General features: G+C 45.4%; 2 protein-coding genes across 5 annotated transcripts in view; one reads left to right on the top strand and one right to left on the bottom strand.

The window, feature by feature from the left end:
* The window catches only part of LOC111601530, a 95,462-nt gene that overhangs the window by 27,483 nt on the left and 53,627 nt on the right, over positions 1-14,352 (bottom strand). For all 4 annotated transcript variants that reach the window (XM_023318159.2, XM_023318161.2, XM_023318160.2 and 1 more), the window contains 2 exons: positions 10,842-11,581; positions 4-603 (listed from right to left, as the gene is read on the bottom strand). In XM_023318159.2, the coding sequence (XP_023173927.2) occupies positions 4-603; positions 10,842-11,581 (1,340 nt within the window). The remainder of the gene's footprint in view (positions 1-3; positions 604-10,841; positions 11,582-14,352) is intronic.
* LOC111601539 lies at positions 2,095-5,686 on the top strand. The gene is made up of 3 exons (XM_023318173.2): positions 2,095-2,798; positions 4,298-4,725; positions 4,992-5,686. The coding sequence occupies exons 1-3, from the start codon at positions 2,215-2,217 to the stop codon at positions 5,684-5,686; spliced, it is 1,707 nt and encodes a 568-aa protein (XP_023173941.2). The 5' UTR covers positions 2,095-2,214.

Below are 14,352 nucleotides of genomic sequence, written 5' to 3' on the forward strand. Positions count from 1 at the left end.
TACATGCTTCTCCGGTTTCAAGACGAGTCCATTTTGCTGCTGCTGCTGTTCGTTGCTGACAATAGCGTTCTTGCCAAAGCGGCTCTGCAGGGCTGCGCTGGCTGCTGCTGAGAGCAACATGGGCGCTGTCCTGGACGTGGGCGAACTGCTGGATGAGGCCGAATCTGACCCTGCGCCTGCAATGGATGCCAGATGCGGCGGCAGCTTATCGCCACCCATCAGATTGTCCAAATCACGTAGAAATTTGTTTGCCCAAATGTTCACATCATCCGGCTGGGCAGCGACAGGCGGCGGTGTCTCAGTCTCAGTCCGACGACTGGAGGCTGTACCTGGGCTCAGCGGTGGCGGCGGCAGGGCTCTTAGTTTAGTTGTCACTGGTTTGCTGTTGCCTGCTAGTGCCGCTGTGGTGGATGTTGCTGTTGCTGCTGTTGCAGTTGCTGTTGTGCTGCTGCTGTCAAAGCCGCTATCAGATTCCGTAGAACGCGACAATTCATCAAGCTGCTTGGCTGCTGCTGCTGCCTGTCGCACTGCCTCGAGTTGCTCCTGCAGTTGCTGTTGTAAGCGCTGCGCCTTGCGTAACTCAAAGACCTCGTTGATTTCCAGCTGCAATTAGAATACGAGTTGTTAGTTGCAGTTGCACATAAATTCAGAGCGCTGCTGGCCGCGATTGGTTTTGATTAGCGCTCTAATTGCGCACATATATCAAAGGCAAGGCATATATCGGTAGCGGCTTCTCTATAAATCGCGCTGCGCCCAGAGCGCCAGATTCTAATGGGTCGAGCTATGATGTATGTTTGCTTAATTTGCGCAACAAATAGAGCGAGAGAATGGAACAGACAGAGATAGGGAGAAAGACAGAAAGCAAAGACACGATCAGACATTACTCACATTGACTCTGCAACTCTGGGCCACAGAGACATGGGCACAATCAAAGACAAATAAATTAGAACACGACCGCAAAGGCACAAAAAAGGTTTTTCAAGTAGAGATCACAGAAAGCTGCAGCCACGAACTGCAGGCAACAACAACTACAGCTGTGCCACACAAAACAACAGCCAAGACGTGCAGCAGCAGCAGCAGCAGCAGACGAGGCAACAACAAATGCAAATAAATTGAAATGAAGCAATTTGTTAGCCAGATTAAACAAAAAGCTACAACAAAAAACAGCAGCCGTTTCTAAAGAAGATCAGACCGATGACCCACAGGGCTAACAAAGTCAGCGAATTACTTAATTAAAAAACGTGGCCCTAAGATACAAAAGAGCTGCTCCAGCACGAGAACGAGAACGAGAACGGGAACGGGAACGGGAACGCGAACGAGAACTGGCCGCAGCACCAGGCCCAGTGACATTAATAACGTGCCGAGCTCATTACTCAACAATTGTGTTTGTGCTGTTGCTGCAGCCCCAGCAGCCCTTGCTGCAGACAAATGCGATCGAGCATTAGCAAGTAATAAATTCTCAAAGGTAGAGCCCATCTATTGGCTGTGCCTTGAAAGAAAGCGCCGCCTTGCAGAGTCTAAGGCAGCCCCAGCCATGGCCGCTTGGTCTTCGCCAGAGATGCTATCGCTGGGAATGTTTTGGCAGAGCCGCTGCCTCATTTGTCCTGCTCGTGTGAGAAGTTGTCAGCTAATTTGTGCAAAGACCTGGCTGCTCCAGAAACCTTTCCCATGCCCCAATAGAGCTGAACAATCAGCAAACAGAAAAATAACGGTTTGCTTTGCCGCCCACAACACGATACAAAAGAAAATACCATAACGAGCCTGGATACACTCCTTATTGGCCCACACAATACACAGCTCAGCTACGGCTAGGGCATAGAAATGTGTAACATATAATATCTTGATTCAGTTTGAAACATCTCTGGTGGCTACATTCATATTTCCCACTAGCATTTCGGCATTTAATTTCACGGTGCAATGCGTCAAGCAAACAATGCCCACATATGCGTCAAGGGTCCAGAGCGTATTCCCAAAACTCAATGTGCGGACTGGACTGCTGGCCAGCCAGCGTCTTGGCGGCTATAAAAAGTGAAGTTGCTGTGCAGCCACTTTCAGTTTCTAGGAGCAGAACACAGCAGTCGCTGCATCAAAGTGCCCGACACGAGGCAAAATTGGAACAGCCATTCCGATCGAGCCAGGCCAGAGGCAGACTTCAAACCAACAGCCACAGCCACAGCCTGAGCTACAGCCGCAGACGCTTGCGCTACAGACAGCATGAGGCTCACGCTCGCTTGGCTCTGTGTCTGCCTGGCGATTTATTGCAGCGGTGGCTTTGCCAACAACGGCCAAGGCAATGTGGTCTTATCTTTGCCACCATCGCTTATCGCGGCAACGGAGGTGGTGGCCTTGAGACAGCTGCAACAGCCCCAGCAACAGCAGCGGGAGCAGCACCAGCAAAATCTGCACGAGCAACCGCGCTGGAAAAAGGATGCACGCGTCCTGTTTGACGGGGGCATCGATCCATCGCTCGATATGCTGCACAGTAAGGAGTCCGCATCCGCTGCTGGCAAACACATTTTGCTCTACAACGACGAAGACCACAACGACAGCGACATCGGGCGCATGGAAGTAGAAGTAGAGCAGCAACCGCGGCCGACGGATTTTAATCGAAAAGCACTGAGCGAGGGTTATGATTTAGCGGCACGACAGCAATCAGCGCCGCAGGAAATTGCACCGCAGCATAGCCTGGGACTTGGACTGCAGTATGCCACGCCCGCGCTGCAGAAATTCTGGGCCAGGCGCTGTCTGGCAAACAGCAATTGTCCACGGGAGTACAATCGCGCCTTGGTAGCAGTCAGGTGAGTGAAGGACTCTGTCTTTCTGGGTGGCAAGCCGTTGGGCAACGGGTTCAAGGTGACCCCAGAAAGTGCCAAAAAAAAAAACTTTCTCGAATCAGTTCATGTCGTTTGTGAGCCAATTAAAGGCGGTCTCCAATTTATCAAGTGTCTCGGGCCTAAAGTTAAGCTTGAGTTCGGGGTTCGGGGTTCGGGTTAAGCCTTTGACTACGGGACCTGGGCGCCAGGTTTTTAATCGCAATTTAAAAAGTCAACAATAAGAGCAACAAATCGTCGACAATTTGGCTGTCGGCCGAAAACACGCAAAACCAATTAATGGGCGTGAAAAAATCAGTTCGACGATCGGAGTTTTGTTTCTGCCACGCCGCAGCGCAAACATATGTTGATTTATTTTATAAATTTTTCGCGAAACAACAACTGTCAGCAAATGCATTGGCCCCAAAACGAAAACGAAACGAAAACAAAACGAAAAGTTGCAACGTGCATTAAGTTTCACTTTTCATTCAGCTTAAAAGCTGAAAGGGAGTCTGTCTCCCCTCTGGCCAGTCTGTGGGAAGTGAGACAATTGGAGTCTGCCCATGAAATGTTATTGTGGTCATAATAATTATTCTTAATTCGTAAACTCTATACTCACCCACTGAGCTGCTTTCATATATAATTCATAGCTAATATATATATATATATACAACTTATACTTTCAATTATGAAAACATACTTCAGTGCATTTTCAGACTCCAAAATATAGCTGAGCATATGATATTTAAGCTTGCAGCCTCTTACTTTGAAATGTAACTCAAAATAGAGTATTTGAATAAAAGTAGCTCCTGATGGTGATTGTCCTTATGAGTTTGTCAGCCTCTGTTGAGTCATATTCATAGGGTATGCTTTATAGTCGCACGAGCATCTCTTAAATATATTTAAAATTGTATGAGCACGGCGTTGAAAAATGATTGGTCTTGGGCGCTGCTATTAAATTACAATTAATCATTTCTCGAGTTTTCTTCATTTTGTGTTTTTGTTGATTTGTTAAATGCGTCGATTAATTGGCCTTAAGCCCGCATAACTTTCAGTTGTTTTTGTGCCTTTAATTTGTAATTTTACACAGCAATTTATAAAAGGGAATTGCCTATTGATTGGATGAGCCTACATGACAGCAAGATTAACACAGAGCCCACAGTCGATTCTGCATAGCATTTCGGGTGGGGGCCTATTGGTAGCTTTTCTGGGTCAGCTGCTCGAGTGGCTGTTATAGTTGAAGGCAGCCCACGTACACAAACATGTTCATCAATTTAAGACAAGCACTGTATGTGAGAAAAAAGAGAAAACCCAGCAAGAGATGTGCACGTGTAATTGAAACCTAGGCAGCCCACGCACTATTAAAGAAAAATGTTTTCCGAAATGATGCACAATGACGATCCTTAAACTGACATCGAGCTACAAATGATGCCTCATTAATCTTAACACAGACATCACTATAGTTTCTCACCTTCAATCCCTAACAGAACTAGAGAGGCCGTCTCGCGTATGCGACAGCAGCTGGATAAAATGGAGGATCACTCGGGTCCCGTCAATGAAAATGTGCCCAATGAGGCCTTAGACATGGATGACAGTGAATACTTGGACGTGGATAGCAGCGACTCCAATGAAGATATTAACTTGCCGAACCATAACAACGAGGTATTCATGCTGCTCACTGGGGAACAGGATCTGGCCAAGTTTCTGCACTGGGCCATGCAACTGCTCTACCCAGCGCAGCTTTCAACTGAGCATCTGGGCGGCAGTGCCGCAGAATTCTATCATCCGGGCATGTTCCTATGGAAGAAGTACAATTTATCGGGGCACTTGGAGCCACCGCTGATTGTCGATGAGCCACATTATGTGCTGGTGCGGCGCGAGAAGCAGAATCAAAAGGAGAGTTACCAACTGGGCGGTGAGCATGCATAAATCATAATTCTCTGGGCGTAACGAGTACCAGGGTGTTGAAATTACAAAAGGACCAGCCTCTAGTCTAGTTCTCCTCAGTTCTATTCTTGTTTCGTTTCATTTTAAATGCATGGGGCAAGCCGTCTGCCACTTACAGCACGCATTAAGTGCATATTTCTCTATCGCTCTCTCACTCATGCTGCCTTTTTTTGCTTGTTTTCTGTCTGTTTTCGCTCTCTACTTTTTGTGGGTTTCTCTTTTATCTTTTTACAGATGATCTAAAGACAAAGGACGATCCATTTATACCACCGCGAGGCCGTAAGCATAGTGCACCCGACCTGGAGGAGCTGCTGAATCGATACGAGCCGTTTGTGCCGAATCGCGGCAAGCGCGACCGAGTCAAAGATCTGTTCAAGTATGACGATCTATTTTATCCGAATCGCGGCAAAAAGCATCGCGATACTTTCAAGCTGGACGATCCCTTCTTTCCACATCGCGGCAAAAAACTAAAACTGCGAGATCTTTACAACGTCGACGATCCATTCTTTCCGAACCGCGGCAAGCGGCAATTGACAGCAAAGCAAATTCAGTTGCCGGCGAGCGTATTGGGAAGGCTTCAGAGAAAACTGCAGTTCGACAGTGACAACAGCAACGACAAAGACAACGGCAAAGGCGACAACTGGCCGCAAAGAATGCCAACGCATGAAATTAATGGTAACGATCAATCAGTCAAGACATCAATGTCAGCCGACGATGCAACCCTAGTGCAACTACAACTACAACCACAGGCTGCTAATAGATTGCAGTCGACAAGATCAATGTCAGCCTATTTACAACAGCAGCCGGACCGACCGCAGCCACTGCGCTTCATTGTCAATCCGGGCATGCGCCAGCAGCCGCAGGTGAAAACATCCTGGCCAGCTAGAAGCTATCAGCGCTTGAGGCGATCTGCGCACAATGCCCACTAGACACAATTAACGCTCAACGATAGTCCCAGAAGTCATGACACTGACATTGACATTGATTATGGTCAATTGGACATGTAAATGGCGATCGTTTTGCTATTTATATACATATACATGCAGGTTTTGGCCCGCATCCTTTAGGCACTCGACTCTCGATTTCTCTTTCTAGTGCACCTAGGTTCCGTAAGAATGTATAAAGTTAACCGAAAATATATATAGCTAGCCTGCAATTGATTTTGTCTGAATTGAAATCATCGAAGGTTACATGGCCCTGATGCCTGCTGACAGTGCCAGTGCCAGTTGCCCTTGGGGCCTTTCTAGAATTGTGCTGTGAAGGTCTGTGCCCTTGTAACAGCCCCAGCCTCTAGAGTCTGTGAAGCCTCTTGGGCATCGATGTTTTTTCTCTGCTTTTTAATTGTATTCATTGGCTAATTTATCGGTAAATGTAATCAGCATTGTGCTAGCAATTCAACTTTAGACTTCGTCGCAGACTCCAGATGCAGTCGCAGACTCCACACAGCTGCAACATGGCGACGCGGGCGTGGCACGCAGCTGCTGATGCTGATGCCAAGGCAGCGATATGTCTGCTGCTCAGATATGCAGCCAGATAGAACAACAAACACAACAGCAACAGCAACAGCAATGACAGCAATAGCAGCAGCCAGAGCAGCAGCAGCAGCAGCTATAACATAGCTGTGACCACTAAGGTCAGACTGCTGCTGTTTGCGTGTAATCCCCAAAACGCACATCAATCAAGCGGCTCTAGCTTATTAGCAAGCATTGAACCTTAAAAATATCACTCAGTCCGACAGTAACCGACTGACGTTTGGAGGAAAACCAAATAAGTTTTAAGCCGCCTTTACAACAGCAACTGAATTTTTCCACTTCAACAAATTTCTGACATTGACATTGACCAGTTGGCTTCTGGCTGACTGGCTGGCAGTCGGCATCCAAATCGACAACAGCGTCAAAATATTTCGAGAGACGCAAAGTCTGCTGGTCAGAGCAGGCTAGGCCAAGTAGCGAGGCAGTCAAAACGGCTTACCTCAGTGCAGGCCAGGCCAGCTCTTTGTTTTGTATAAATGACCATTGAAGGTCATAGCAACCAAAAACAAATTGGTTAAATAATACTCACAGTAAACACACGCACACACACACACACACACACACACACACAGAAGAGTTAAGCAGATGCGCGTCAACGTTTTCGTCTACGTTGAGTTTCGGGTTTTTGGTAGCTTGATGTTGCGATCAGTCCAAAAGCATATGAAGATCATTGTAATTTCAATGGCACTTCAGTCTGGGGGCAACCACCACAGCTGAACCCAGCTCTGAGTTTGTCTAGAAAAATGAGTGCAGCAGTTGTTGCTCTGATGCCGTGGGCACTCAACTGGGCAATGACACTTTGAGTGATCCACCAAAGTGGTCAAGCGAGCCCCACGTGCAGCTGTACCAAGATGCATATAATGATATCTGCCTGGGAAGCTTTTAGGGTTTCCTGCCATGAGTTCAGCATTTTATTTTGAGGGATTTATGTCATAATATATTCCCTAAGAATAGTAATAATAATTTGTGGAAGACGTATCAAACAATGCCAAATTATTGATATTTGTATTTACAAATATGTAAAGTAAGGTAAAGTTTGGTTCTTGTGATTGAACTTGGAAATCAAATTTGTAAAATGAAAATTTAAATGGCACATGTCTACTATACTAGAACATGACAAAGTAACTGTCTAATAAATGCAATCAGAAGTGCAGAGGGTACACATAAAATAGCATAGGTGTTCAGGCCGCAAGCTCTCAAACTGATATCATTGACTACTTTGTGTCACTTGGGCTTGACATCTGGCCAAGCAGCCACAAGATAGACAAAAAGAAGCCCATGTTGCATGATGGTTGTCCAAAAAGAAAGTCCGTGGCCAGCTCAAAACTGTCATGGAGCTGAGCGTACGATCCGTGCAGTGGCAACAGTCCAGTCGGCTTGAGTTGACTTGAGTCCAGTCTCAGCAAATTGGCGCAATTTTGTGGCAATGGTTTTTTGTTGCCAGAGATTTGCTTGTCGGAAAATATCAACGCATTGTCAGCAGTGCTGGAATGAGCCAAATGCTGTTGACAACACGCCAGGCACAGGTTCGAGGCGAGGGTGAGGCAATTGCGTTCACGGCAGCAACATGCAGCATGCAACCGGCAACTGCAACTGCAACTGTAACCCGAGCAGCATGAGTAGCTGGCAATATTTGACAGCAACTTAATTGCCGTCTGCAATTATGATTGTTGCTGGTGAAATTGTAGAAGCTGCTGCTCACATATAGTCGAACAGTCGGACACTGTGACAGCTGGAGAGTTGCTTCACTTTCATTTGATTTGTGGCAATGACAGCGCAGCAACATGTTGCTGCTGATTTTGTTGACTGTTTACTGCTGACTTTTTGTTGTTTTTTTCGTTTTTTTTCTTTTTTATTTTTATTTTGGCTTCATTTGGCGCATTGCTGCGATTTCTGGTTTATTGTCTGCATTGGGACACGGCAGCAACTCCTGGTTGACAAAAATAGTAACGTGCACAACGCTGGCACTGCCTTTTATTGCCATTTGTTTGCCATTTGCCGTTTGCCGTTTGCCGTTTGCTGTTGACGTTGACAAAAAAACGTCATTTGCAAATTGGGCAAAGACAACTTTCTCTAGGCAGCTGCGCAGACGCAGTTGCAGGCGCAAATTACCCAGGTCTCAGCTAGCAGCACCTAGCTCCCAGCTCCCAGCTGCCAGCTCCCAGCTCCCAGCTCCTAGCTCCAGCTTCACCTAATGCCGTTGCATAAAGTTATAGACTCGCAGATAAGTTAAAGGTAAAGCCGTCGCCCACATTCATTAACAGCATTCGCATAATTGGCTGAAACTTTGTAGGTTCACTGAACCACTCGCCTCAAGCTGAGACAATCCCTAGGAGCTGCCTCAGCCAATCCCACAGTTTTAGGCTGTTGAGCTTTACGTCTCAATTTCATTTTGCCACATTGTCAATATCTATAATTAAAATCGGTTGAGAACACACGCAACAGCATTTATTGTTGTTTTTGCTGGTGTTGTCGAAAGCTTATCAGATTTCGTTGAATGGCTAAAACGTTAGACGTTGAAGGCTTGATTGAGCTGATGGACTCGTCGGCCTGATGACGAGAGTCAATTATCATTGGTGTGCGTCGTAGTGAAATTATGGATTAGGTGTGTGTATGTGATGGTTGTTGTGTGTGTATGTGTGTAGCCGAAATGCAACACAAACGCTAATTGATGCAGGAAGCGCGAAGCAAAACGTGTTGCCGAGAGCTTGTCATGTTGCATCTGTTTCAAAGACAGCCCACCAGATTCGCTGCACGCTTCGCTGCCGCGACCAAAATAGGTCAGGCAACGACAACGTAGACAACTACGACAACAGCGCCGCCATCGCCGCCTCCACAAACGCATTTCATAACTAGGCAAATTAAGCCTAAGGCCACGACTACAACAAGCGCCTAGCCGAGTCTTACGAGTAACGGCAATTTGGAGCTAAAGTGCTGCACTATTTGTCATAATAAACGCGCCGCACAAACGCTGCCTCGCGGAGCGGCAACGTCGGGGGCAGCAGCAAAAGAAAGCGACTGCCCCGTGTGGGCAGCACTGTGACACATTTTGTCATCATTAGCCACAGTTGCCGGCTAATAATTTCAATTTAGCCAAAAAATTAGCCGCATTGAGCTGAAATATGAATGAAAAAAAGGTGTTTAAGCCTGGCTAGTACGGGCCAGGGCCAAAGTCACCATCGGCGCGAGAGCCACAGCCAGAGCCATTGCGCGTGTCATAAGCTGACAGCCCACGCCAGGCTAAGCAACACAAGACACCGCAACACAAGCAACGCCTATCAGGGCGTGGCTGGCCGCTCGATGGGTGTTGAGGTGATGACACTGATTATAAAATGTGCATAGATGGCGTGCAGCCTAATGGCAATCACAGACTACAAAGAAAACCAGACTGTGCTAAGGCCGAAAATATTTTTTATATTTTTAGGTACAAAAACAGCACGAAGAACAGACGAGAAGAAAGCTTTTATCTACATTATTTATAAAGAACTTTAGTGCGTTTATAAGCCAGGCTAAGATACGATGATTATGCTGTCTTGGCCCCGAAAAATATGATGAATATATGTCAAAATAGATTAGGCGCTAACAAACTAGATTTAGCTTAAAAAACATGTATTCGAGAAGCAAACAGAGTACGCAGATTGCGTCTGTGGCCTCATTAGTTATTGAACAGCTGATGTTCCAGGCAAGATAAGATAGAAATGAGTGTAACTTTGAATATCAAAGTAAAGCATACACTTGAGATAGATTAGCCTCAGTCAAATAAGGTTTCGATCGCAATGAAGGCGTTGTTAGTAACCGTTAGTTAATGCACGCAACATAGAATAAGCGGGCGATTTTTTGGTTCGACGAGCTCAACAAGCTGCGCAGAACCATAAACGCAATGCTAATGAACAACGCGTGCGTGCGCTGCTTCCGCTATGGGCAAAGAAGCAACTTGTCTGTGGACAAATTTCATGCGAAACAGTTATAAAAATAACTAAAGTTGCGCTCGGCCATTGACGTTGTCGCTGACGCTGACGCTGAAGTTGACGTTGACGTCTTTGAGTGTGTAATATTGCGCTTTCCGGTACAGAAACATAAAATTTTATGTACACGACGCTGACAACGCTAACGACAACGACAACCATAGCGACGAATAGCAACTACAACAACAACAACAGAGCTGAGCGTGCAACGCGTCGTATGCGTTACACATTACGAATACGTCGCTGCTGTGCCCCAACTGTGTTTGGTTTAACACATTTTTCTGTCACGCAAAATAATCATTTGCAAAATCACGCGGCGTTGACAGTCCACGGAGGGGATAGTCAACATAGACGGGAGCAGAGGCGGCGCCTTGCTCGAGACAGGAAGGGGACTAGCTTCGGCCGCGGCATAGTGAAATGTGTGTGGCGACAGCAACTGTCGCTTATCAATTTATGAAACTATATGAAATTAAATGTGGCCTGTTGGCAACAAGTGGATCGAGACATGGCCCAAATTCAGTTTAAGAATGATGCAATTGGGGGAACTATGTTCGATTCATAGCTAATTACGCAAGCCCAGCACTTACCTTAACACGCTCCAAATAGTCCTGGAGCACGCCATATGGATCATCGGCATCGTCGTCTATCAGGTCGAGTTTGTGCGCCAGGTCCAGATTGTCCAATGCGGCCAATTTGAGTTCGGCCTTATCGGTGAATTGCAGCTTATGATGTTGCTGTGGTGCAGCTGCTGTCGATGCTGAAGTGTTGGCGGCGGATGAGGCACGGCTTAAGAATTTCTTATCAGCTGTCATGGAGTTGGCTGCCGCTGCTCCTGCAGCATTGCTTCCGTATTGGCGAGTGCGCGGCATAGTTGCACAACCGGTGCTCAAAACGCTTGCAGCTGGCGCAGGAGTGGCAGATGAAGTTTCAGTGGCCGTGGTTGTGGCTATAGATGTGGATGGGGCTGTGGATGTGGCAGCATCATCAACGTCCTCGTCGGCCGCTACATCACTTAATCCCGATTTGTAGCGCGTCGTGTCAGTTGCGATAGTCGCGCAGGAGACTGACGTGTTGGCTGCTGCTGTTGCTGATGTAGCCATTGCCGGCGGCGTTGTGTTGCCGTTGATAAGCGTTTGATGTTGTTTCTGCTGACTGTTGCAGTTGCTGTTGCCGTTGCTGCTTCTGGTACTCAGGCCGAGGCTGCCACTGCTAATTGCACTTTTCACATCGCTTGTCATGTTGTTTTGATTTGTATTGCACTGAATTTTACTAAATTTCTTGCCGCCGTCATGTTGCCGAGCCACGTTGACTCCACTGTGGGGTTGCTCTGAAAGAGTAGAGTGAGTGAGAGGGAGAGGTGAGACAGGTAAGACAGTGTTTAATTTTAGCGATAATTCTTCAGCGAGTCATATAAAGTTGTCACTGCCGCCAAACACACACACACACACACACACGCACACACACATGCAATTCATGCAATTATTGTTGCCGCAACATGTTGATCATACTTTGCAGCAACACTTCGCAACAAATGGCGCGCCCAAAAACACATTTTCATAATCTTTTTACAGTAAATGAAAAATTGCACCAAATGTGCAAAATACGCCAAGTCTTAGCTGCCACATGCGGCAGGCATCGGTGTGCCACCGGGCCGCTAAGCCAAATCCGCGAAAATTTCTGCGCTAATCGCCTCAAATTGTGCGCCGAATGTGCACCATTTAAATTGTCATAAATTTTCGCAACATGCCCAGCACATGTGTGGACTTAAGTTTTTCCAATTTCTGTCATTTGTGTGTGTCCGTGTGAATATGACTGTGTGTGTGCGTTCGCATATGCAAATGCTTTAATTAATTTCTGGATGGCGAGCAAATGGCAAGCAATTATTTACATATTTGATAATATTGCTCACACCAGCCGGAGCGGAGCTTATCCATGCCCTCAATTGTTCACAAAATATTTATCTTGAGCGCTGTTTGCTCCACTCGTAGCCACACCCAGCACCAACTGCTTACCAGTGGATTTATTTCATGTCGGATATAGTTCTTACAGAACCGAAATGAAATACGAGTCAGTCGGATTTATTTCAAACAGGGCTCTATTGAATATTGAATATTTCTATAAATAAATATCTGTTTGAATAGACTAAAAATCCAGAAGGGATGCAAAAGATATGCCAATGTTATGAATAAAACTAAAACAGTTTTAAATAATAAATAATAATGTAGATTTTAAATGCAATTAATATAAAGATTATAATAATTGAATAATTGAAATGTGAAATATGATGAAGAATGCCTTCAATCGTAGTATTTACGTAGCCAAATCTGTTACTTCTATACAAGCTTTTTAATCAGTTTTAAGCTTCTATAAGACTACAATATATATTAAAATCAGTTTTAAAAAATATTTTTATTTATATAGTAATTTGTATGCTCTATATCAAGAATGGGTAGAGACAAAAGTTTTTCTCTAATTTAAATTTCAAGATGATTGATATAAATATATATATATATATATATATATATATATATATATATATATATATATATATATATATATATATTTATATATATATTTATATTTATATATATATATATATATATATATATATTTATATACATATTTATATAAGTATAAAAACTTTCTTTAAGTCAACAGAACTCACTTACACTACTTTTCTAAGCATATATTTACCATATGTTCTAGATATATACAGCGTGTTGTCTGAACCACGATATACGCAGATATTGTGACAAATGTACGAGTATACACATTTCATTGTAATACTGATCGGCACATTTACTCTACGTGTAGCCCACATGGGTATGCAAATAGGCGAAGGTATCGCCATAAATCGCATTTCAATTCGCATAGGGGCAAAGCGACTGAAGATCAAGTGAACTTTTTTTGCTGGCGTTCGTCAGTTGTTGTTGTCGCCAGCCCCCAATCGAACGCTTCAAGAGAACTCAGGAGGCGATCGGTTGGAATGTGTGTAGTTGTGTATGAGCGTGTGTGTGCAAGTGAAACGGTTAAGTATTTTTGTTGTTGATTTTATAGGTTTGATTTTATTTTTGTTTTTATTGCGCATGCGTGCGTTCGATTGGGTTTCTTGATTAAAATGTCGCCGCCACCGTCGCGACTTGGCGACAACAACAGCAACAGCAACAGCAACAGCAACAGTAACCGGCAGGCTCAATCTTTGGCTCGACTGGGGTCTTGGCTGCTGCTGCTGCTGGTCAGCGCTTGGCATTTAAAAATTCTGAATCGCATGCGTTACACAACGACAACGACCCGTGGCGAGCTCGTAAATCAGCGGCGCAAACGAGTCAGTCAGGCAGGCTGAAGACAGCGACAGTTTGGCTACATTTTATGGGGGTCTGGGTCTGGTTGGAGTCAGCTGGAAAGCGTCCACCAATTGATCGTCTTGTGGCGATTGGCAGGCCGCCAGCCAAGCCAAACCTGGCTGATCGAAGCCAGCACAGACAAGGCCCACACTGGGCTGCACTTTTCTTCTGCCGTTTTGGCAATATTTCAATTGTGCAACGCTAACGGTACATTTGGCAATCGACTGCCATGTGGCATGTGTGACTGTGTGTGGGAGGCGCGTTGAAAGTTCATGGGAGGTCTTCCCAGTCACAGTCGCAGTCGCAGTCGCAGTCACAGTCAGAGCCAGAGACCAGCCCTCCGAGTTGGCGACATTTGTGCGCAGTTGGCCAATTTGTGGCTTTCTGTGCGGCATTTAATTAGCGCAGCTCAACAGACGGAAATAACTCTCGCAGTCTTTGTTCTACTTGTTGGCCAGCCATTAACAATTCTTTTTAGACTCTGCGACTCAGCAAATACATTGTAGATATGTATGCATGTATATATATAGGTATATAGGCAAACAAAAGCCAACGCGAGAAAATGAAATATATTTGTACTTATTTGCTTATTGACTTAAAATAAAATTGTTTGCTGGGTGTGTCTCCGCTAAATGGCCACTGTCCGTCAGACATTGTTCGTAGTTGGGCGTGTGGTTGACTTATTGTTGCTGTTTTTTATTGTTGATTGATTCTGTGACTGAGGTCACTTGAACGTGATTAATTGTCCAATGCG

The sequence above is a fragment of the Drosophila hydei genome, unplaced genomic scaffold, assembly GCF_003285905.1.
Source record: "Drosophila hydei strain 15085-1641.00,03,60 unplaced genomic scaffold, DhydRS2 tig00000063-arrow-pilon, whole genome shotgun sequence".
NCBI lineage: Eukaryota > Metazoa > Arthropoda > Insecta > Diptera > Drosophilidae > Drosophila > Drosophila hydei.